The following is a 26,688-nucleotide window of genomic DNA, read 5'->3' as shown; positions in this document are numbered from 1 at the left end:
ATTTAGGGGATCAAATAGAATTAATGCCAATCTTTTGATATGACTGACCTTGGGCTCATGCATTATTGCCTAGGTGTTGAGGTTTGGCAACAGTTTTTTGGTATATCCATCTCCTAGTCCAATTATGCCATCTCTATTAGACAAATTCCATATGTAGGATTGCAGGCCTGGATCTACACCCATGGAAAAAGGTCTCAAGTTATCAGCCAAGTCCGGTTCTCCTCCCGTTGATGATACTACATACATGCATCTAGTAGGCAGACTCATCTACCTCTTTGCTACCAGGCTTAACATCAACTTCGCAGTCAGTTACATCTCACGCTTTATGACAGCTTGTAAGGCTGATCATTTGATGGCAGCAAAGCATGTCCTTGATATATGAAGGGAACTTCAGAGTATGGACATCTTTACTCTTGAAGTTCTACTCCAAGATTCCGTGGGTTCACAGATTCATATTGGGTAGGCTCTTTGACGATAAAAGGTCAACTTCTAGATATGTGTTCAGTTTAGAATTAGGTGTCGTCACATGGACCGGTGAGAAGTAGTAGGTAGTTTCTCTCTACTCTACAAAGGCTGAATATAGAGGGATTGTTAAGGCAGGAGGTGAAGTTGTTTGGCTTCGTCGTGAAGGACTGACTACTTTGTTTGATGATAACGAAGGCGTTATCAAGTTAGCTCGAAATCCAGTCTTCTATGAACAAACCAAGCACGTGGATGTTCACTGTCACTACATACGACAGCTAGTTGAAGACGTGACAATAGATTTGCAGTACGTTCCTACCACATATTAGAATGCAGACATTCTCACCAAGCCTCTTGGTCCTATTAAGTTTGTCAAATTCAGAGGATAACTTGGTGTTGTGGATAGATTAATCATTAAGGGAGGGTTTTACGATAGTAGATAAACTTGTATTATTAGTTAATGGTAATCTATTTGTAATCTTTTGTAAATATTACAATGTTTCTAATATTTAGTTAGTTGTAGTTATCTGCTATCTTTTATAGCTTTCTTTTAGCTATAATAGAATATCTCTATTCTTTATGATCGTTTTCTAAGGAAACATTGCTTTTCTTTGGTATATATAGACCTCTCGGTCTCTGTTAATAACAAGAAAGTATTTTATCAATTACTTTATTCCAACATTAAACACTGGGTAGAGCTGATATTATTTAATGAACTTAATGAGTGATGTTCTACCTTTATCTGGCGGCAAAAAAGATAGAATGACCTACACCATGTGAGGACAGAGAACAATTTGTAAAAAATAAGTGGCGGGATTGTTTAAAAGCCGAAGAAGCAAGAGACCCCCACAAGGCCAATTCGATTTCTTCTTCACAGTTTTATAGGGAATTTGGTACTGGGAAAGAGGACTTGAGAAATAAAGTTTGAATAATATCATCTGGGATGGCTCTATGAAAGCAAAATTCAATATGAAGGTCACATGATATTACAATAAAACAAAATACGCTTGTGATAAGCAGCTTCAGGCTGCAAACAAATTTAAAATTCTCCAAGCAATTGGAGAAGAAATTACTCTTGACCTGCGATCTCCAAATCAGACATCCAACAAAAGTATGCGAAGGATGATGCTGTAAAGAAGCAAACAAATTTCTTTGCAAAAACAAAGTATTTAGGCCAGAATTAGGGGACAAACATTATCAAGGACTACAACGGAAGCTAGGAAGCCAGTGATAACTTCTTAATAATTAGCAATGCTTATAGTGAAATCTGTTGGTTTGAATACTCAGATTTGGGCATTTTTGTATTTTGGAATGGAATCAGAAGGAAGGATCCAAAACTAAATAAGTGGCTGGAAAGGTTCTCAAAGAACAGGTAAGTATATCCCCCCAGTCAAATCGCTTGGCATATTTACATTGTAGTAGTAAGAATATTAAAAATAAAGTCTCTCCTTGCTTCTTTAAAGGTTTTAGTGTAAACTTTATAAAATGGTTTCCCAATTTTAGTGAAGACTTGATCAATAACCTTAGCCTTCCAACTTGGGTGGTAATCAAATCAGTACCAGTAAAATCGTTAAATTTTCAATTTCTAAAATGTGTAGGATCTTCAATCAGAGAATTTTGTGGCATTGATGCAGAGAATAAGAATTCAAATGATGTTAAATATCTTAGTGCAAATCAAACCAAACCATCAAGACTTCAAACCTATTAAGATAATAACTAATAGATCATCTATATATAACATACAACTAGCTAAATACGAAGGTCATATTCAAGAAATAATCCTTATAGAGAGGGATGGTAACAATGCCAGATTCAGACATAGAGAAAAAAAACTTGAATATGATATTGGATTTCCCAACCTTTGCAAGTTCGAATCAGGGCAAGATAGTAAAATCTCAAAGTATTTTGGAAGATCATCCCTCAGCAACCTACTCACAGCCACATTAGGAAAACATAGGGACTTCAAGACCTAGGCTGTCTAGTAAAAATATGCATTCCAAAAGAAGACCTTGAGGAAGGGGAAATAGTAGAAAAAGGATTAACTACCACAATTGAGGAAGATGTAGAAATAGCAAAAGAAAAACAACATCATATAGAGAATATAAAAAATGAGAATATCAATAATAAGGAGCAACATACTCAGAGACCTAGTCAGGTATTAGGAGTGATAGGAGTAGAAAAAATATCTCGCATATCAAATCAGAGGTAATCATATGACAAGAACAACAATAATAATAATCATTGTGGTATTGCAACGGATTTGGAAGAACTAGAAAAGGATGTGGTAGTTTTAGAAAAAGAAAACCTAGAAATTCCAGAATTGATGAAACTATAAATATATTGAAACAATGCATAAATGTAAGCGTCAGAATCATGGTTGCATGGGTACTCGTACCCACACCCCTGGTACTCATACCCACGTACCCAAGTACCAGGTACACGTATCCCATGTACCGGGTACTCAGTGGAGAGCATCATAGCTAAGGACCTTGATTAAGATTCTGATTTTTTTTTTGGTCTTTTTCTTTTTTTGTATTAGCTTGTTGTTTATCAAACTTAATTCAATACCAAATCAGTTTGAAACTTTGATACTCATCAACAATAAACTTTATCACCGTTGAAGTCATAAGTTTATCATTTGCAATATGTCATTGTCATATGATTTAGGATCTTCTTGTTCATGTTTAAAGTCTGCCTTCTTTGTTATGCATCTAAGCATTTATCATGTATTATTATTTCAAACATATAGCAAATCTGAAACTGAAAACAATACATTACATTTGCAAACTTTATCACTGTTCTTGTTTTGAAAAACCATTGTCATGACTCATAATTTCAGAATTTTTATAAGTATAAAAGTATAATTTTTAAATAAGTTGGACATACCCAAGTACATCCATCCCCTATTATGAAAAATACTTTAAACATTAAACATTCAGCAATAGCATATATATATATAATTTGAGTTATGGCTCATATTTTCAAATTTCTTGTTTTGAATGCTCAATGTCATGACTCATGACATATATTTTGATTTTTATATTTTCTATAAAGTATTAATTATATAGAAAAAAATTGGGCATACGCACGTACCCCCATCCCCTATTTTGAAAAATATGCGTACCCGTACCTGTACCCATTCCCGTTCCCATACCCACATACCCGTGCAACCTTGGTCAAAATACATACTCTGAAGATGTTAAGGAAAATAGATAACAAACTATTAGAGGACATTATACTAGTTTACAATGACATTTGCTACCAACTCATCTTATGGCAAGATACTTATAAGACCTGCCTAAATTAGCAGCAACTGTTGAGTAATGATAAGCATATATATAAGGAAGAAACAACTAATGGAGATAGGATAATTGAAAACCAAAAATCCAAATCAGAAGGAGACTCAAGCAAGGAAAACAAAAAATTATCGATAATCCAGTAGAAGTAGAGACACTTATAAGGAATTGTGGGACAATTAGTCAGGATGAAGCATCCAATGTACGCGATAAAGATAGAGTGGAGATCATGCCAAAAAAGAGAAAAAAACCTAGGGTGTTAGAATAGGAGATCAGTATAAAAGATATCAATCAAATTTTAGTTAATGTAGAAGTCGTGAAATGTAGGAAAGGAAACTCAAGAAACAGAAAGGCACGAGGCTACTAATTTGAAAAAGGAAAATCAAAAAAGAATCGAAGTTATATAAGTTCTGGCAAACGCCAATAGGAGGTAGACATTTTTTCGAAGAAGAAAACATGATTGGTAACCAGCAAGGAAAAGAAGGGAAAAAGGAGCAAAAATTTACTTCTAATCTTGAAAAGAGTGCAATTAGAACAAAAGATGTTTAGAATAAATTAACTGAAGCTTAGGAAACAACACAGAACAAAGTATGTATTGAGGATCGACTTGAGTCCCCTCCCATTCCTTTGAATGAAGTTGACTTTGATGAAGAAGACTTCCTTGAGGATCTCGATGTTGAAGAAGAAGATGAAGAAGTGATGAAGGAAAGATGGTGAAGAATTTGAAGATGAGGATTTAGAGGATAATATGGCAAAACACAGTTTAACATATACTAAGGGAAATAGTGAATCAATATCAGATAAAAACATAGTGATAGGCAATTCAGTATAAATAGGGGAAGTTAAATAGTCAGATACAATAACATTAACACAGTATAATAGTGTAAAACAAAAGGAAATGAAATCTAATTCACCTTCCTCAGAAAAAGTAGAGAATAGAGAAGGAGATTGTAGATATATTCTTATTGAGGTGGGGACATTTTTAAGGGAATCTGAATTTGATAAATCAAGAGGAAATACAGGATAGATAGGGCTTGGATAATCTTAATAGGAACAAAGTACGAAAGTTCAAAAATTGTGAGGAGTTCAAGATTCGGGAATTAGAACAATTTCAGCAAGATATAAATGAACTAAATGATAAAAATAGTCAAATTAAGAAAACAATAGGTAGAGTAATGGATGAGGATGATAGAGGATTTAATAACAAAATTATGAAAGAATCAGAAAAAATACATTCAAATAAAATAGAAGATGAATCTATTGCTGCAAGTGTGCAGAATGTTAGTAAAAGTCTAGACAATCTTGGAATTACAACAAAATTACAAGGTTTAGAGCATTCAATATATGGAAAAAAAAAGCAGAATAAGAGGAAAGAAATTCTTAGCTAAACTTAGAGTAGTTAAAGGACTGGCTAGCAACCAAAAAAGGACTTAACATTCTTATGAATGTAGGGAAGGGGAAGTTAGACACTTATGAACTAAAGCTGGTAGAATGACTATGATTAAACCAGTATATTCAGCCATCCCTACATATCATATGTCATATCTTCCCTTACACATAGGTGTATAAATGAAATTATACTCTAAACTTAAAAACTTCTTTTGGCAAGGAATTGGAGATAAGAAAAAAGAAGCTTTGAGAAAATGAGAAAAAATATGTAGACCTAAACAATTTGGAGGCCTAGGCGTAAAAAAATTGAGTTGGTAAAATGAAGCACTAGGGGCAAAACTTATTTGGAAAATGTTTAAAGAACATAATAGTAAATTGGCCAAAATTTTATATCATAAATATTTAAACAAATATAATCCTCTGTCTTTGTTCAAAACTAAAAATACTCCAAAAGGTTCAAGAATTTGGAATTTTATGTTGAATTGCCGCCTATTAATAACTAATAACTTAACTTGGGATATTGGTTTAGGGCAAGATGTTTTATTTTGGGAAGATTTATTGGATGGGCTTCCATCTCTAGATAGTGTAAACACTCTTTCAGCTCTGTGGGGTAAAAATGTAAGTGGTTATAAAACTAAAATTAACAACAACTAGTATGGAGGATCGCAATGGAAAACCCAAGGTGAAACTCCACTTTCATTACAAGAAAAGTACATTTTTAATAATTTTTGAAAAGTAGGTGGGCGAACCATAAAGATAGGAAAGATAAGATAAGTTGGGGAGCCTCGAAAGACGGAAATTATAAAGTCAAAGTAGGGTATGAAAAGATTTTAAATTCTCAACAATTGGATAAGATTGACATCCCTCTAAACCTATATCAGGATCCAACATGTCTTCGACAAATAGGTATCTTCCTTTGGGCTACTCTTCATAAGAGAATTCTAGTAGCAGATAGGTTCGCAAAGATGGGTTTTGAAGGAACATCTAGATGCCCACTTTGTGAAAAAGTATCTGAAAGATTTGAACGCTTTCTTTATGACCATCCCTTTGCTAAGAACTATTGGTATTGGTTATGTAAGAAATCAAATTGGCTAACTGTATTCCCTGATAACCTATTAATTTGTTTTTAAAAGCTGGCTAAAACACGGGTCTAAGGTTTACAGTAATTTATGGAAAATATATTCTTCCATACTCTTCGGAATTATGGAAAGAAAGGAATAAAATAATTTTTGTAATGAAAAGTTGGATCTAACGTCCCCTTTTAATAAATTGGAGGCTTGTATTATTGAGGTAGCTAACAATAATCTCAGAAACTCATATAAGGAGGATGGTTCCTTGTCAGATTGGGATGTAGATATGTGTACAAATTGGTTTAAACTAATTAATCCACCAATGATATCCACAAAATCCAACAAGATCTCTAGGAAAGAATGCAAATGGGAACCTCCTCTTTTAGGATGGTCAAAGTTAAATTTTGATGGGGCCTCTAGAGGTATGATGTATTATTTGTTCAGATAACAGTTCATGCCTAACTAAATGCGCCAAACCTTTAGGAGTAATGTCTAATAACTTTGCCGAATTAGAGGCCTTGATAGAAGGCTTAACTTTTAAGTAGAGAGATAGGTATCAACAAATTAGTTATTGAAAGAGACTCCCAAATTATCCTCAATGCATTAAGAAAAAGACAACCCCAAACCTGATCCGTAATTCTAAACTTGAATATGCCCTAGCCATCAGTGATCAATTCAAAGAAACAATCATAAAACATTGTTTATAAGGAAGTGAATAGAGAAGCATATAATCTCACTGATAAAGGAGCAGATGGAGAAGAGATTCTAATAAGACAAGCTAATATGATATGTATAAGTTAGACACTTGTTCTTAAAGTGAAATTGGTTTAGAACTTTTTAAACATGTCAAATTTAGCTGATATTATGGAAGATTGATGTTAATAAGCGACATATTTTCGGTTATTCAAAACCTTTCCGTCTATACCATTTGATTTTAAAATGAAAGTTAACAGGAGATAATTTTCATTTTCATTTTTTACTATGAAGCATACTTCTTTTCAGTCTAACAACCTTATCTTAGCCAAGTTTAATTTTCATGTTGTATTCACAAGGAAGTATCAAGAGAAAAGTTATAAATTTGGAAATAAAAAACAAGTGCTAAAATTGGATAAATGACTCTGAAATATTTATGTAAGGGCTCCACCAAGGATACCTATCCATCTCTGATCTTTGGTGTCCAATTGAAATGATTTTTAAAATCTAAACACAATCTTGGGCCTCAAGGCCTTTTACTCAAAAAAAAAAAAAAAACTTTTATCTTAGTTTAAGTTTCAATTTATTAGTCCCTGCCTTATATAAGGCAGGGAGCTAATGTGCCTAGTAGCCCCCCGAAGCTATCAATATTTATCTTTTCATGTACTAAACCAAAGTCATAATCAAAAGTTTCTAAGGTATGATTTAAAAAATGAATTACAATGAATAAATTTTTATTTTCTGATTGGCCGACAAGTAATTTCCTGGGGTTTATTTCAATTTTCCTAAGTAAAAAATTAGGTAAATTAAAAGGTAGTGGTGTTCTTGAATCTTCTTGGTTCTTCATTGTTCCAACAAGTTCTAGAATCTTCCCCCTTCTTCGTTCTCGCTAGAGATAACAGATGCTAAAGGAATGGAGAGATGATTTAAAAAGTTTGGATTTTCTTGGGTTGTATTGGATAATTACCATTCATTTATGCAAGCCTCTTGTGGTCTATTGCTGGAAGCTTCTTCCATTGGCATTGTCATTTAATTCCAAGCCTCCTGTGGTCTATTGCTGGAAGCTTCTTCCGTTGGCATTGTCATTTAATTCTGTTGCGATCTTCTCCATTTCCTCATAATTCATCACATATGAACAAAATGCAGCAGCAAAAGGTTAAACCAATCTTTTTAGGATGCCTTCTGAGCACCAAATTGCAATGCAAAACCAATCCCTTGGCCCATTTGTACAAACGCATGTTCCATTGCATTCATATATTCATTAAAATAGTTCCAAGGCTAAGTCCAAGGTGGTTTAATTATCTTAGTAGCTGAGGGAGAAAGTAACAAACAATGCAAAAGATCCTGATCTTGAGTTGTTCTTTGTCCAGATTCAAACACCATTGTTTCCCTTTATTCAAATGGAGTTTTCCATTTTGCCGACTAAAAGTGCGCTCTAAAGTCGCCAGCGGCACATCAAAAGCCAAATAACTGCCATGGTTTCAATTGAAAAATCCAATTTCCTCCGTTGTAGTAAAAGTCATTGGAAAACCCTTAGTGGTTAACCTGCATGACTGGTTCATGAGCGGCAAAAACCTTCCTTTGCCATTTGACACATAAAACTTGCGAGGATAGACTTGACTCTTTCAACATGCAAATCCATGAAAGTGTGTAATCTGTGACTGAGATATCCAAAAGTTTGCTAATTTCTCTTCAGCTACAGAGCTAGATTCTTCCTTGTAGTCAAAGCAAATTCTTGGATTAAAAATATGGGAGTGCTAGAGAGCCAACCGAAACCCATTATTCAAGTCAAGGTCGAGGTGCACAAATGCTAAGAGGGCTAAACTTAGAAGGCCTGCACTCTCTTTCAGGATCTCCATCGAGTTTCTAGAACACTCTACTATAGTTTTCCCAAAAATCAGAAAAACAAATAAAAGTAGAAGCAACCACCGACACTATTAAATAGCTATTATACCATGACATTATTTTATGATATCATAGTTTACAAGAATTTGTCTCATTCTTTCCATAAAGACTATAAAGTACTTTTTTTTTTTCATTTTTAATAAATTTCCAATTTTCCAAATTTATTTGACCTAACAAATGGTAAATCAAAAATTTTATAATCAAATTTCTGGGTCTTTCAAGCAAATAGAGGAAGTATTTATTGAAAGTTCTATAATTTGTGGGTTTGTAAATTTAAGTTAAGAAAGATTGCCGATTCTTACGATTGAAAAAACTAAGAAAAACTCTTAAATGCAGTGGACTCAGGAGTGAACCTAGTTGATAGTTAAAATTGTTTGTTTAGATCAATAATAAAATGTACTGCATTGCAGTTTGTAATATTAAGTATAACTTCTGAATACTATATATTTAGTAATAAATAAATAATATTCATTTAGTTATTAATTAAATTTGTAAATGATTTGATGTCAAAAATAAATAAATAATTATTCTATGTAATATTATAGTTCACACAATATTAATTTTATTTTAGAATATAAAAAATAATATTTTCATAGTATTAGATTATATTTAAATTATTAATAAATAATATATTATATAAACTATATTTAATATTGCGATTCAATTATGCAATTCTTAAGTCAAACTCTTGGACATATATTTGATGATAGTGGTTTACATCAACCCATCTCTCATTGGCTTTTGGAAATATCTCCTATTCGTCTATATGTAATATTATACAAATCACCAAGGTCTCGCATCTCAATATTGCTCCAACTCAAGCACATTCAATAATAAAGTTCCTTCAATGTTAAATTCCTCAATGCATGAAAGTATTTTATCTTTTAGTCCCTAAGCTTAAAACATAGAGCATGCCTATCCTCCTTTTTAAACAAAAGGTAGGGACTCTGGCTCTTTTGGAGCTCTTGTTGTGTAAATGGAAACATAGCATTTTTTCTTCACTAGGGGAAAATGTGCCAAACTCATTTTAGTTAGGGTTCTCTTCGGCAAGCATGGCCGAAATGGTTTGAGTTTGGAAGATGTATTGGTTTGGACGTGGACATTATTTGGTGTGTATAGGACACTTTGTATAATTATTGGAAACATTGTGCAAAAATAGAATCTTTTAGAGGAGCTTTAGAATTGTAAAAGTAAGGTCCTCAAGTGTTAAACTATTGAAGAGGACTCACATTATGGATAAACTGCATCTGGATAGAGTAGGTCACTCGGTGAAATGTTACATAACACAATGAGCATGGAAACAAGAAAGTAGTATGAAATTAGGGAATTTGTGGTATCTCAATTGTAGAATAATTTAGTGGATGTTATTGTGTATTTAGGAAAGTTATCCAAGCAACCATGCCGCACTTCTTTGAATAGACACAACTGAAGTGAACTAAAATTGAAGGGGAAAGGGTTGGAAGGTTCTAAATCTACTTCTAAGGGCAATGATATCAATGGATAGTGCTCTAGTGGACAAAATCTAAAACTATGTTCTCCCAAGTTTCCAGGATGACAAAAACTTTTGCCAATTTGGAGATGGGAAACATGGATGACTATATAAATATAGGGAAATTTTAAAATATACACTGAAATTAGCAAATATTCATGTCATCCAAATGAAACTAAGCACAAAGCATGTCATTTAAACATTATAGAACCTTAACATACACCATTTGAATGTCATCTAGGAAATAATAACCGATTCAGTACCCAATTGTTAATATGCATATCCATATGTGAACTAAAAATAAAAGTTTAGCAATGAACAATATCAATACAGCCTTTTCATATTTTGCTTTAGCTTCTCTACTAGAGCCTGCTGCAGATAAAATATGCTTCTGAAATTGATGTGATTTGAAAGTAGAAACCAAATGAACATTGGTGAAAAGAGACAATAAGAATATAATTGACTAAGCAGGGAGAGACTCACACAATAAACTTGCAATAATAAGCAGCAAAAATAAAATTGATACATGAAAATAAAATGATGGTAACACCTATACAAAGAACAACTGATATTTATTAATTTTCAATTGACCCTACAACACTTTTGCACCCTGGATTTGGTTGGACCTTATACAGAAAGTAACTTATATTTTTTTAATTGGTCCTACAACATATTTGTACCATGCCTATCATATAGCAGAAGCTATAATGTTCTCCAAATGCAAGTTTCTCTAGTGAATGGTACATAGGCAAGTTGTGATTCTGGTCTTCATTTCTTCACAGAGTGGTGATAAAGCAATAGGTTTTGTCTTCCCTAACTCCCTATGGGATATTTTGAGCTAGTCTGAGCAGAGGCACGTGATCATCTAACTTTTACGAGGATGGGAGGTTGTCAATCTCTGTAGAGCCTTTAAGAGGCTGCCTAGGCTTGTTTGAAGTTCTTGAAGTTAGACTAGGCTTTCAGTAACTTGATCAAGGCTTTATTAGTGTTGAGGTTTAATTTTGTTGTTATGTATCTCTGCTTCTATTTTATGATATTCCTCTTTTAGTATATTGATTATTAACTGGGAGTCCCTTTCTATTGGCATAAGATGCATATTAGTCCCTTAATTGTGTTTTAAAGATTATTCAATAATATTTTTTGTTAATACTTGGATGAATGTTACAGAACATGGAAGGTCAGTAACTATATGTTCTGTTGAAATCCATGGTGCAGAATCTTAAGTTGTGATCTAAGGTGTACTATAAGACTATAGGTATATTCTGAAGGGTAGTGCCTACAACTGTGTCTACTTTGTTATTTCTCTGTTTTCCAGCTTACCTTAGAGACAAACACAAGTATGATGAATCTATGCAATTACTACTTGAGAATGCTGCTTTTTTTAATGATGAAGGTATTCAATCTATATAGTATGAGGAGTATGTAGCAAACCACTCATCTTGTGGTAAAGAAAGAGTTGCAAGAAAATTTGAAGAATATATGATGCCCATCAAACTCTCGTGGCACACCAAGCATAGCTCTTGTATAAATATTTTAAATTGATCTACTTGTTGGATGGTATACTCAATATATTTTAGGTACAATAATCTATCTGGTTTAAGGATGGTGAATTTTTCTTTTGAACCCATTGTATTGGTATGGGCTAATAGTTTTGTTAATTTTGTGGCAGATTATTGACATTTTCTCAGAGTGCTGTTCATCCCCAAACAAAAATGTTCGACTATCTTTTTCTACATTGCTACTAAAGTAAGATTAAAAAGTATAAGAATTTTGTGTTGCTTTGTAGTTTTGAAAGTAAAATTATTCTTCCAGGGTTGCATGTATTGATTTGTTGATATTCTGAAATTGTTAGCTTTAGATAGCATCTTTAGTATACTCAAGATATTGTGAAATATGCTTTGTCATGTAAAAAGGAAGGAAGCTAGGTAAATGAATGTGGCAAATGTAATGTAATGCCTTGCCTGAAGATCCTTGGTACAAGTATAAACAAAGGCTAATATATTTTTTTAAGGGTAAGATGCAATAAAACAACTACTTACACAAGAAAGCAGCGAAAGACTAGCATAAACCAAACGCCAAAGATCCCCGAACGCCACTACTTACCAACTTAGAATCAAAGATAACACAAATCATGAGAATACCCAAAGCAAATGTTCCTTTTAAACCCAAAGTAAAAGTTTCTAGCATGGTTAAACATATAGGTTCATTCCCAACTAACCATAACATAATCAAGAATAATAAGCAAAGACCCTCAAACTGTCATGTATAAGACGAGGGCTCAAGTTTACAACCTTTCATCTACTGGATGCCATTCTGAAAGACAAATATTGAATCTTGAAATTTGGCTAAGTCTAAAATCCTGTCAACTGAAGAAACTTGAAATCTTTATCTTAACTTCTAGAGGGTTGGAACCTATCTCAAATGAATCATCGTATATATAAAATATAGCTTAAGTATAAGGTCTCAAATTGATATGTTTTGATCCAGTAAGTTGTGAAACCATAAAGGGTATCTAGTAAGTCACATCTTCTTGAAATGTATGAAAATAGTCATTGTTTGCCATACGACCAAAGAACCTATCAGTGTTGTACAAGTCAAGATTGGTCTTGGTACGAGCTTTCTTTACGCATCGTGCGAGAGACATTTCAGGCTTGTACGAGTTAGTAAAGGTTTGTACAAGTCTTTGAATCCTTCTACGAGGAATTGCTTGCCCACACGAGATCTTGTAGTCCCATACGACTTTAGGATGACAACCAAATACAAAAATATAATGAGAACAAGAATTAAAGGAGAACCTCCACATCGGGGAGTGTTGGAACCACATAAATTAAGGAGTGATCACTCGAAAGCATGAAAGAAGAGCAAATAACCTTAATATGCTAGAAAGTAGAAACGGTAGCAACTATCCATCTAAATCATAGCATCATTAGAAAAACATGAACATAAGTGACATCATAGTGAAGAGGAACCTAACATCAAGAGACACACCTTGCTTCTTTCCTCCTAATCTTAATGGCATCATGAGACCTCAAGGGTCCTAACCATACCCTCAAACAAGAACTCTCATTTCGCTAACAAGATCGTTGGAGTTGTCTCATGAGATATTTCTTACCAATGAACCACCCAATAAAATCACATGAAATAAGAAACATCTAACATGTTAATCCACCATTAGCATCACTAATCCAAAGTAGTGGTAAGAAACATTAGCTAATCAATAAGATACATTATCATGATAAAGGAATGCATCGAGTAACATACTAAACATCATCTAAACATGATATCAAAATCATCCAAAGTAAAGCATAAATCACAAGGGAACAAACTCTGGATATATTGAAGTACCAAGTGAACATCCAACACCGGTCTCAAACTGGAACTAGACCGTCTCTGTAGACCGATCCCCAATAGTGGTATAGGTAGCTACGCTTCCCAGCCACGTGATACCTATTGGCTTGCTCCCGACATGTTGATGGAGATAGCGATTTGACCACAAACACAAAGAACAATCATCCAAGGCTAACACTCATGCTGAGAAGAACAAAGGACTGAAACCAAGATCATGAGACAATGCAGTACACCAAGTCCTGGTCAAACACTATGGGATTACTATTGAAGGACTCTAGTACAATGTAAGTTGCTTGGCATCAGAAAGCCCTAGCTATACTGCTATGGTAAATCAACTCCAACAAGAGGCCACACACCATGCCCTTGTATAGTGTGGTAAATCAACTCCCTCGAGAGGCCACATACAATACAAGTATTCTCTTGTCTTATCATTAAGTTTTTCTACCCAATTACTAATTTGGTTATCACTTGTTTAAAACCTCTTCACGTTACCTAGTCAACCACTTCCGGGTTGGGGTCTACGAGAGAAGCCACTCCACACATCTACCCTACATACCCATGCTACTCAACATGATGAGTGCCCATAGGCAATGCATTTTCCCAACCCAACCCCAAATGAACAATCTTTTGACCGACCTAAATTTGGGAGTTTGGGTCTTGCAAGATCTTGTCATACACATGCGCTAATGTGTGGGCATTACCATCCACGCTAAATCAATGTTGAACAAGGTTTGGATGATAAAACAAGAAACACCAAGTGTAAAAACTCACTCCATCGAGAATGTTGTTGGGAGTATGGATTCGTGAAAACATGGTCGAATTAGAAACCTAGCTTATATTTGAAATCTACGATCAAAATTGGTGCCAAGAAATACCCAAAAAGGTTTTGTGGCACGCAAAATGAGGCGGTGTAAAAATTGCTAAAAAATGAAGGTTGTTGAAAATCAACGAAATTAAAACTCTTTTCCCAAATAGGGGCAAACTATCCAAAATTCCAATAGAAATCAAATTACAAGTTGTAGGTAAAAACGACTAACATAACAGTACAAACTTCTAAGTTAAAACACATAAAAGACCCTAATTACTTGGTCCTGCCCAACTGGACCAAATTAAGTTATGAAAACAGAGGGTAACACTAGTTCTCATCGTCCAACTATAAAATGATAAAAAACTATGTTACCCGGAAACGCGTTTCCTGCCCTAAGCCTTGAGTTTCGGAAATCGTTCCCGTTTCGGGGACTTGGGGACAGCCGGAAACATTTTCAAGCAGTCCCCACCCAAGCAAAAAAATCAAAAACTCGTCCCCGAAAATTAAGAAACGGTCAACGCGTTTCCAAATGGTGTTGACCGTCCCCGGGACTCCGTAGCTGTTTCCTATCCGTCCTGGGGACTGCTTGAAGTTTCCAATTTTAAAATAAAATTCAACTTAAAAAAAACATTACTAGTGATATGCAATTTTTATTGTTTTCCCCTAGAGAAAATATTAGATCACACTCTACCTAGCTGTTGTTCATGATTAGTTAAATATTTAGAAACATAACAGTAATCCGAGCTTAGAAACAAACAATAATCTTAGTATCTGCCCAGAAAATTTCACTATTAAATTGTTAATATACAATACTTTTATTGTTTTCCCAGGGGTACAATAGAGAAAACATTTCACACTCTACTTTACATAGCTGTTATTCATGATTAGCTAAATATTTTATGCTAAAGTTTCATCTTTTGAAACTGTTATAGTGTAATATCTTCAAATAGGGATGCTAGGAAAAGATAACAAATATTATAAAGTAGGGCACAAACATTCTGAATATTTATTTGCATTCAAATACGTCAATTACAACTTAGATATTATGTCAGAATCAGATCTGAGTTTATCAACTAAAGACAGTTTTTAAGATTATATTATAAGTTTAGAGACATACAATAAACTTAATATCTGCCTTGGAAATTTCAGTCTTGAAATACAACCTTCCTTACTATTTTTGAGATAAAATAGAGATGGATATGCAGATTTTGATACTCGACTTGCCCAGAAGTCTGCTATCCAAAAAACATAAATATAGGGTTTACACATATCAAACATGCAAAGTCGTCCTTGAAATGATGGCCAAGTTATAATGGCCCAAAATGAAGGTTTCAAATCCTAGTGCAATTAATTACAAAGGTGCTGAAACGCAGCACCAAATTAAGTTGCTCAGGTCAGCTATAAAATCGGCTAGCTAAAAATGTCTTTCAACAATATATATAGCCATCCCTTGCCGTCACCTATTTCAGCCCAAAAAAAACCGTTCCGGAAACCCGTTTCCTCGTCCCCCCGTCCCGGAAGCTCGGGGTAACATAGATAAAAAATGGAAACAAAATGAGCCATAACTATTAAAAAGACTACCTCACAACCAAATGAGCTGAAACAGGAACAGGCGTCACAAAATAATGGAGATGCCAATAGCAATGAAATGCTTGGCAAAGGAGGAGTTTTCCGCTCCGAAACCAATTAGCTTACTCTCGTGTTGATCGCATGAGCATAGCTCTCACAATGAACAAATCTCTAAATTGCTCACGAAGGGTTTGGAGGATTTTGCTCCAAAATTCCTAATTCAAATGTGAGAAGTGAAATATTATTCTACTTTTGGGCCATATATCCACTTTTAAACAAAGTGTAATCTAAAGGAAAAAGAATAACATAAATAAACTAAATCCCTTTTTACTCCAGATAGATTAAGTAGTTCCAATTAATTGGAATTCAACTATGACAAATTTGCCGCTAATACAAAAAAATTTGAAATCAAATATAAAATTCCCTTAAACAAGAAAACGTAACAACTTAATAATTTCCGCGACCATTGTGGACTCCTAAATGCACAAACACTTTAGTGGTCTATCACTATGCATAATGAATTCAGATTTACCATTGCGGACTCCTAAATGCACAAACACTTTACTGGTCTATCGCGAATCCACTCCTAGGAAGATCTAGGCTTTCGTCAAATTCTTTTGATCACTGAAGGTTTCCGTCCTCAGCAATTCCTCAATGCAAAAGATCAGTTAACAAATTTCATAATATCTGAACATGCCAAATGCATTCCAAAAGCCTCCTTTTATTACAATTTGGTGAATTTTCTAGAATCTCCACTTATGGCATAGCTTCTTGATTAAGTTGGGAAGCTTAATTAAATTGGCTTTTAATGTTATTTATTTTAATAAGTCATCCTTTTAATATTTTAGAAATTTGCAACTTCAAATATAATTAGTTAACCAAAAATTTGGGACATTGTGTCGCATGCCATTGTCCATGTCTTTTGTACAAAGCACACATCGACATTGAACTCATAAAGCTTTTCTCACAAATTCATCCAAGGTTAAGATGTGGGCATGGGTTGCCAACCAAGTGAAGGCTCCTACTTTTGGCACAGTTTTTCGACCAAATTTCTTTTCCACACCAATCCAGTCCATCAATTTGAGCAAAAAGCTGAAAGACTCCCAAATACCCATAAATATCAAGAGTATTTTGTGAATGGAAATTTGTTTCACTACAGAAAATCTTCCACATCTACACATGTGGTATTTCTTACATCTAAAATATACTTTAATCTGCTTTTCAATCTGGCAAAGCTTTGAGGAGTGGTTTTTTCCAAGTTGAGAAAGCAAGAAGCTCAGCTTGATTATTTTTTGCAAAGTCCTAAGTGAAGGGCTAAATGCAGTGGATTCATTGGTTTAATTGGCAATTATGGAGATATGAGTATCACACTTCTAACTTATTATTATGATATGTTTGTAATTTTGAACCAATTATGGATGAACATGTATGCAGAACTGGATGTTGGAAATATTGTCATTGATATATGTATGTATGTGCAGAATTGGATATTGGAAATATTGTCATTGATGTCAAGGGCATTCAACAGATTGTTATATCTTGTCATCAATGTCAAAGTTGTGTGCTTCACATCAGATTGAAGAATCATGATCACTAATGTCAAGAAGATATTTAATATCTTAGTTGAATGAATGAGATTATTGTATAGTTCCCCATTGATGTATAAATAGGTGGTGACATGACTAAACTTACCAATGACATGAGGAAATTACTGATTTGTCAAAGACCAAATATAATCATTATGACGACCAATTCATTAAGGAGATGATAACTATATGTCAATATTCTTAAGAATGCAATCTGCCCAAATTACCTGTATTAATGTCTCCTCTAATTTACTATAAGAAAAGGACTGACAAATACCTTTGTGACTTAGTAAGTATTCTTGCAAAAAATTTAGGAAAATACTACAATCATGAGTTATAAGTAGACACATGCTTTAGAAATAAATATTAAAATATCAAATTAGTAGGTTTCTCAAATCAGATTTGAGACATCAAATCATTCAGATTGTAAGGTATAACGATTTAATGAGGTGCCGGAGAGGCCCCCAATCCTAGGGCCAAGTGCGGATGTACCATCCCCTTTGGCCTCATGTGGAACTTGCCATACAGATGAGGTGTCATGCCTAGTATGGTTTCCTATGACTGTTTTCCTCACGAAGTAAGGGATATAAGAAGTATGCAGCGGGGTGCAGGGAAAGTCCATTATTCTAAGCCTAAAAGCAGCTTCTTTGTCCCCCTTTGGTCCCATTGGACTCCTTAGTCAAACATGAGGTGGCGTGCTTAGAAGGTGACATCATCATCATTTCCCCCCCTGCAACTAACACTGTTTCAAGTACCATGATCAGTTACAGAAGTTAAATGCACACTCTAAGATACATATTCTGCATGGCTATATATTAGGCCAAGTTCTATATAATGAATCATCAATACATCTAAATATAATTAAAAATATTAAATCAGTTATATATCTGAATGGAAATAATGATGATGAAGCAGCAATATATTTGAATATAGCTAATAATGAATCAACAGTATAAAACAGTATACTTTTTCCGAGAAATAGGGAACTGTATGTGTATATATGTTATATCATAAATTATATCTAATTCAGTGATAAGTGATCGTAGTTATTATGGCATGAATTCATATTAAAATATTCATACCAAAGATCACCGATTATAGGTAGGAACTGTTGAGTAACATGGATCGATTTCTGCAAATGTAATTACATTGCCATTGTTATAGGTGTGTTCCAAATGCAGATCCGAATCTCTTATAAATATAAGAGTAGGAGACATGTCTTATGAAGAGACATGTCTCTATGCTTAATCATTATTAGTTAATATATATTAACAATATAATCACACTATAACATATGTATTATATATAATATATATGTATAATATATTATATATATATAAAATATAATATATATTTATAATATTATATATATGTAGTATAATTATAATATTATATATATGATATATATCAACATTGTAGCTTACGATTAAATCAATCCGACTGAAGCTATAATCTTAGCACTCCCTCTTAGCTAGGGAGGATTTGTCATGGAACACAATACACTCTCAAGCATATGGAGATATATCATCTTAATGTGATATTCTTGGAATGGCATATTTACGGATATCAACATAAATCCATCAACACACACATATATATTAATATATATCACGTATGGAGTTTGCTTCAATTCACTGTGAGGCTAAATTTCTCAACACTTCCTCTTTAGCAAAGAGCGAATTAAAGTAATTATTATACAAGATTTGAACACCACCTTAAGTGTGGTCTATGGCAAGATCCGGCCTGAAGAACTATAACAAATTGATTTTCATGGTGTCTAGCGAAATCAGGCTTGAAGAACCATGATGAGTTGATTATCAAGGTGTTGTACAAAATCTGTTCCGAAGAACCATGATAAGTTGGTTATCAAGGTGTCCGGCAAAATCTAGCCCGAAGAACCATGATAACACTTGGTCCAACACATTTTGGTGTTAGGAGATAGATCAACTATTGATAAAGTCGTGACCTTACGATAGTTACCTTTTGGTTGATTCGTTCATTATCACGACTTGCAACACTTTGGGACCACAACTTAATGAAGTTTGTCATGATAACAGGTCTAGCATTTATAAGGTCGTCACCTTACAATGGTTACCTTCTGTTTCTATATGTCAATGAAAAATCCTCGCCTTTCATTACATATCATATGTGAAATAGTAATCACCATGAACCTAGTTAGGGGCTGCTACAAAGGCTTTCACCTTAATTTTCTCTTAGAGAGGAATGCGTTACAAGGAGTTTCACTTAGGCTTCTCATAGAGAAGATATCATTCACAAAGGATTGCACCTCAAAAATTCTCCCTCTAAACAATGATCCTGGGAATTCAGGTCCTCTAGTTACTCCCTTAGAGCTCTCTTTGCCTAAGGGTGTCTATGAAACTCCCTTTGAATTTGATATCAATCTTTTGACTTTCTAGTGACAAGTTTTTGCTTCCTCATGATGTATACATGGGTAGGCCTATTTTAAAATCATGCAGTCACATCATGTATTTTTAGACTCCCTCTCAATATCAACCTTTTGAACTCTTATATTGCCTTTGAAGAAGTGTTAGACTCACTCTTAATCATCATCAAGAATATTCTCTTTTTAAGAGCCTTACTTTATCCAGTTTGATCATCAGATGACTAATGAATTTTAGATCACAGCTTCTTTCGAGCTACTATCATAAGATTGAGTCTACACAATATTTTGGTAGCATGTGTAAAGTACCAGCCTTCTTTTCCTGCAAGAACATCCTTAGAAAAAAGAAGAAGATCAAGGCAAATAACATATTTAGTATGTATAGAATTACAAATAGGAGAGAGACTGCAATAAGTAGATGAATGTGAAAGAGAAGAATACTTATCTACACATCCTTGATACAAGCTACTTTAATGAAAACCCATATGCAACAAATCAAATGATGATTCGGATTTGAAACTCTAATGATTCCCCTTCCTTGACATCTCCCCCTTTTTAGATGATTTAAGTGGGAATGTAACATTGATTATTATTATTAACCCTACAATGTATAATTTCCACTCATTTTATTTTATGGAGTTGGAAAATTTCTTCCAATTTGCTTTAGGAGTAAGCTTGTAATCTATTTGTGATCTCAATGTATATGTACCCTATTGACCAAATGTTGTTCAACTGAATCACATATTTGCTATCTCAGCTACCATTGTGATGACCCCTCTCCTTAGTAAGTTTTCTCTCAAAAGATGGGCCCATGATGCCTAGCTCCTTTTGTATTAATTGAAATAAAGTTTTCGCTCTTGATTTGTTTAAGGTGGTAGTTAATATGAATATCTTATTTTGACAGTAAATGTACATTCTTATTCATTGAATTGACATTCCCATTTCATACTTCCTTATCACTAAAATTATGCTATCAATTACTTCCTCTCAATCAATAAGGTCGAGATCACTGAAGGTTAACTGAATAACATCCTCAGTGTTTTCCCTCTCTTTCAAGGTTTCCTTTAATAACATGTCAGTCTCCCTCCCAATCTCCCTCTTGCAGTAACATTCCCAGAGGAAAAGATCAAAGTGCTAACTTTTATAGAAATAAATAAGGTAACATAATACTTAATCTTTTACCTTTCATACTCCCATAATAAATCTCACAACATTATATCAAATTATACAATATCATATGAATGAATGTTCAAATGCAATTATACATATATATAATTTATTGCCACATATGTTCTCAATTATAATTATATCATATGATATTTAATAACATAAGAAATAATATAAATGAACATTTATCTGTAAATCATACCTTATTACTCTACCTTCCTAAAGTCTTTGTTCACATCTTACAAGGTTGGTTTTCAAGTCCTTACCTTACTCTTGGTTGGTATATGTGGTTGTCTCACAACATAATATGTCAATACTAGTAGATTGGTTCTTCAGATTTTATTTGTTCTCCGTGTATAAAATCATATTATATCCATAGGTCAAACCACCTAAATAATAATAATAATTCTTGTGTCTTCTTATGCTTGATCCATCTTGGTCAAACCTCAAGGCAATTATACGGACATCGATCCCACCCATCTCAGAATGATATGGTGGCTGGATTTATACAGGCTTCTCCCATATTGTGTCCTATCTATCCCTTCTAGCCTGCCTTAGAGATACATGAAATTTTGTTCTTTGAAATACAAGACCTCTTGTTTAGAGTTGGTGATAATGATAGTATAATATTTCTGATTGTGCCATTTTTTATTGACCTTATTATCCATGTAAGTCTTTCCATAATAGTTATCACACTTTTTTGTTTTTTTATTATTGATTTGGAGTCTTTATAATTGTTATTGTTGATAACGTGGAGGCCCGCAGTTTTTTCTATACCAATCATTGATTCTTCATAAGTTCTTGCTGCATCCTAATAGCCTGTTGAAAGTAACCGATCCTCTATAATCTTCCAATAACGATTTTCCAACTATCCTTCATTTTCTTATTTCTTGAATGAATTGGCAATGATGTATTGTACAGAAAGTTTTAATATGGAACCCTTGTGATGAACGTATGTAACCAAAGTCTGACAAATTCAATGTGCATATTCACAAATTCTGAAACCAAAACTTGGACTGAGTATCTTTTTCTTTTTTCTCTCTTTTTTTAAAGCCAGCAACTTGGAGTATGTGTATAAGTTTGAATAGCACAATAGATGGTTTCCTGGATGCATTTAATATTCAAAATATGCCTGTTTTCTGTAGCTGTAATTTTATCAAACACTTGCTCCTAAAAGCTCTGTTCTCAGGCTTGAATTTATGGCAGTGGTTTGTTTGTAGTAACAGGAGTGATGTTGCTTAGTATTTCCAATAGTATACCCATTTAGAATGACTATCGTGCTGTTACAGACTTACAGCTATATAAATCTGGATTGCAAAGATTATGAAACGAAGTTGCATCATAAATGTTCAATATCTAGACATCATTCCGATGTAGCTCTACAGTCACAATGATTATCTCATTGCTATAGTAATGTGTAGACATAAGACTTATATGGAAGTCTGAGATTGTGAATATGTATACCATGCACCTGAAGGTTCTATTCATCTTCTCCCAATATCCAATGCTTTCAGTCACCCATACAGAGATGAAATGTTGCACCGTGATATTTCCAGAAGCTTTGACAAGCTCTAATTATACACATCTACAGTGGCTGCAATTTTCTTTCACAATAATGGTGAAATCACTTTTTTTTTTCTTGCACACTCCAACCTTGGAAATAACCAGATACCGTCTGAAATGCTGGTCATGCTTTTGTTACAATAGCCAAGGCTTAGGGCATTGCACAGTGATAATATTTGCAATATCATCAATCATTTTACTGAAGTCTCTGATAGACGATAATAGCTCCCATCCTACAACCAGTTTAGTTATGAAATAATCAGTCATTCAATGTATTCTTTGTGCTCGAAGACCACCTCTCAATATCTCCAATATCCACTGCCAATGTCGCGGAAGAATTAAAGAGCTTTTCAAACACAGCTTGATGCCTGCCTTCATTTGGTGTGCTTTCTTTTCTAATTCATCCAAACTTCTTCCATTGTCGATACCCTCTTTGCCTTTTACTTGCCTTTTATATCAAGTATGCCTTTCTTATCATTTTCTCTCTTCTTACTTACATTTGCAATCTGAACTTGGCTCTGATACCATGTTGAGTAACCATTGTTATAGGTGTGTTCCAAATGCAGATCCCAATCTCTCATAAATATAAGAGTAGGAGACACATCTCATGAAGAGACATGTCTCTATGATTAATCATTATTAGTTAATATATATTAACAATATAAGTCACAATATAGCATATGTATTATATATAATATAATATATATTTGTAATATTATATATATGATGTATATATATCAACATTGTAGCTTACGGTTAAATCAATTCAACTGAAGCTATAGTCTTAACAGGAACTGTATTTTATTTCCAATGTTATCTTTTCTTCCTTCTTCATGCCACCAACAACTGATTTAATTTCTAAATATTTCCTGTATGTTCTGGATGGGATGGGTTGTATTTCAAAAGACATGACTTACGTGTTTTCCATAAGGGTATCTCTTCATATATTGCTGTGTTGGGTAAATTATAATCTTATGCAAAATATCATTAGTATCACTGTTAGATAGTTTGGCTGTTTGTTCTTTATATTATTGCAACCCTCTTCTCAAACATTATTGTATCAATTCTGTCTGGCTAGTCACCAATATTTTATTGTGTTTCATATTTACCAATATTTTTAATCGACCACTCGATGTTAATATCGTTTCCTTTGTCATAATTAATTTACTTCGAATACCAGCCATTTGTGTGTCATCTCATGATTATGGTTCATTTGAAGGGGACATGAAAATCCTCCCCTTCCAAATTTGCTTGTCTTTGAGCAATCTCAAATTCAGATTTCAAATATATCGGCTCCTTTCCATGTTGCATCCTTTATTGTCAAGCCTTTCCATTTGATGATGTCCTTGATCAATTTCCCCTCATCATCATTAGGAGACAATCCTGGGCATGGATAGATATGCTACCCCAATCTCTTTTTAGGGTAAGAAACATGAAAAATGATCTGTATTCTGCTGCTAGCTGGTAGTTCCAGTTTGTAAGCTACTTCCACAACCTTTCTTAATATCTTATACGGTCCATAGAACCGTGGTTAAAGCTTTTTTTCTAAACTTGTTTTAGTGGCGATTGGTTGTATGGTTGTAACCTCAAGAATACCAAATCTTTGTCTGTAAAGGTTCTCTCAATTCTCTTCTTATCAGCATATACCGTTTGCTGGTGTCGTGCTTGGTGACATTATCCTTTTGTGTGTTTTTTATGTTGTATTTATTATTCTATTTCCATTTTTAATTCCGTTGTCCTATATATCTGGATGAGGTCACCTATCTCATTATATAGGTGAGAAGTACCCTTTCACCAAGCAACACCAATCTTTTATAATAATATAATTATATATTAAATGATAATATTAATATAAGATAGTATATTAATAATAATAATAATATTACCATGATTAATATTTTATATAATCATCTCGCAATAAAGTAAATAATCACAACCTTTGTGATATCTAGGTTGTCTTGTGGATCCTTGAATAGGAAGATTAAATAGATTCATTTAATAATGAAGTGATATTGGATAAGTCATAATAAAATAATTGATTAATAATTAATTTATTATTGCCTCAAATAGTTCAGATATGTAAGTCTCCTAAAGCTAACTTCAACTCTCCCTCTCAGCTTGCGCTGCTTCCACAATAGGTTAAATTACTATGCTCCACGAAGTTTTTGGGATGGGGATGTGTTTCTGGGGACAACGAGTAAAAATGTAGGGGATTTTTTATATATATAGAGACAAAATTCAAATATGCATATCGTAACATTGATAAACCTTTCACCATAAACATTTTAGAAGATCAATACGTGGAAAATTATCATATAAAAAATGATTCTTTGGGTGTGTTTTGGCTTAACTAGACTGATTGGAAAAAAGGGGACAACCAGCAGTCACCGTGTCCCCATTTCATTTCTAGGACGGATACAACCCCAAAATCATATGGTACGCATCCTTGTAGAACACTTTTAAATTATATTAAGGTTTATCATAAATATCATGAGTTTTAATATAATTATAGTAACTGAATATTAACTGTGTTTAGACATCGAAAGTCCGCATAGATGCGGATTTGGTTTGCCTTCTTTAATGAAATCACAATGGGTGATACCAATTTGTTGGTCTGACCCTAAAAAATAATGCCTACTTTGAGCATGTGTTCTATCTCCTCATTTAGCCTTGTGGCATAGTTTTTGTTTATTCGGTAGGGTCTCTTCTGTATCGGTTGGGCTCTACGTACAAGTGGAATGCGGTGTATGCATAGTTCCAGAGGCACTCCCTTTAAATCCTTGTCGGTCTAAGCAAGGATGTCTTTATACTCGATAAATATTTTCAAGGTTGCGGCCTTCAGCATGGGGTTCCAATCATCTCCCACCAATGTGTTCTTGGGGTTTGCTTCATCTCTCTAGTTTGTTCCTTCAGCTTGGGCTTCTCATACCATATAGGTTTCTCTCTATCAAACCAATGTGTGGGAGTCTTATTGACTCAAGCCTCTATTTCATTATATTCCTTTTACTTTGGTGGAAATAGGCCCTCTTTTGACTCCTCTTCAATCTCCAACATGTTACAATTGAACAACTCATAATCCTTCATTTTCCAATGGAAGAGTCCATTCATGGAATCCACACCATCTTCTAAATATCCTTCCAATTCCAGAACACCCTCCTTATTCGACTCTATCCTATGTTTTCCTCCATCTACTCTAGTCAACTCTCCTTCTGACTCCAATCCTGACTCCGAAGATAATGCCAACTCCTCGCTCCCCATTTGAGTTCTTAGGTAAATCACAACTTTCCTTCACCCATTCTCTATGGACAATGTGTTGCGGTTCTAATTATAATTTACCTTTGCAGTAACAAGCCACCCCCTCCCCTAGATAGCATCATAACCTTTCTTTTTCAAGGGGATCACTACAAAATCAAGAACAAAGAGTTGTGTATTGATGGTTATGATTGTGCCATCAGAGTCCTCAATAGCTTAATGTTGTGTTGGTCCACGCTTACCAGGATGAACGTCGGTGGCCACAACATCGACTTTGCCAACTTCTTCCAAATCTCTTTTGCCAACACATTCATCGCCGGTCTTCCATCGACAATGGTGTAGGTGAATGGTTTTTAAGATGCCCATTTTGACCACCGTAGGGTATCGCCCATTGTTTGCTGCTAGTAACAATGAGTCCATCAAAGGGCTCACTGGGACTTCTATATGGTTTTCCGTATGAGTAGGTACATGTACGGTGTGCAAGATGATAGTCCTTAACTACTTCATGGTTTCCAAAAGGTCCTTGATCTTCGTAGACACCTCAATCTGCAACATGTGCCTCGTTAAATTTAATTCGAATTTCATATGGAATGAAGTGCTCGTGGTGTTATGGGTTTCCCTTTGCTTAGTCATCATCTCCTTTCAATGTCAACCGTCACTTCCAATACCCTCTTCTTTTCCTTTCAGGGG

General features: G+C 34.1%; 1 protein-coding gene across 6 annotated transcripts in view; it reads left to right on the top strand.

Annotated features, from left to right (window-relative positions):
- Nucleotides 1-26,688, top strand: part of LOC149563833 (transducin family protein / WD-40 repeat family protein) — a 233,478-nt gene that overhangs the window by 159,860 nt on the left and 46,930 nt on the right. For 4 of the 6 annotated variants that reach the window (XM_089826960.1, XM_089826958.1, XM_089826959.1 and 1 more), the window contains exon 19: nucleotides 11,974-12,050. The exons of the other annotated variants lie outside the window; for them this stretch is intronic. In XM_089826960.1, coding sequence (XP_089683086.1) covers nucleotides 11,974-12,050 — 77 coding nt within the window. The remainder of the gene's footprint in view (nucleotides 1-11,973; nucleotides 12,051-26,688) is intronic. 6 annotated transcript variants of the gene reach the window in all.

This window comes from Cupressus sempervirens, chromosome 4 (assembly GCF_028749045.1).
Source record: "Cupressus sempervirens isolate cs-2001-9-10 chromosome 4, ASM2874904v1, whole genome shotgun sequence".
Taxonomy (NCBI): domain Eukaryota; kingdom Viridiplantae; phylum Streptophyta; class Pinopsida; order Cupressales; family Cupressaceae; genus Cupressus; species Cupressus sempervirens.
The sequence above is the reverse complement of the archived record's forward strand: the minus strand, read 5'-3'. Positions and strand labels throughout refer to the sequence as shown.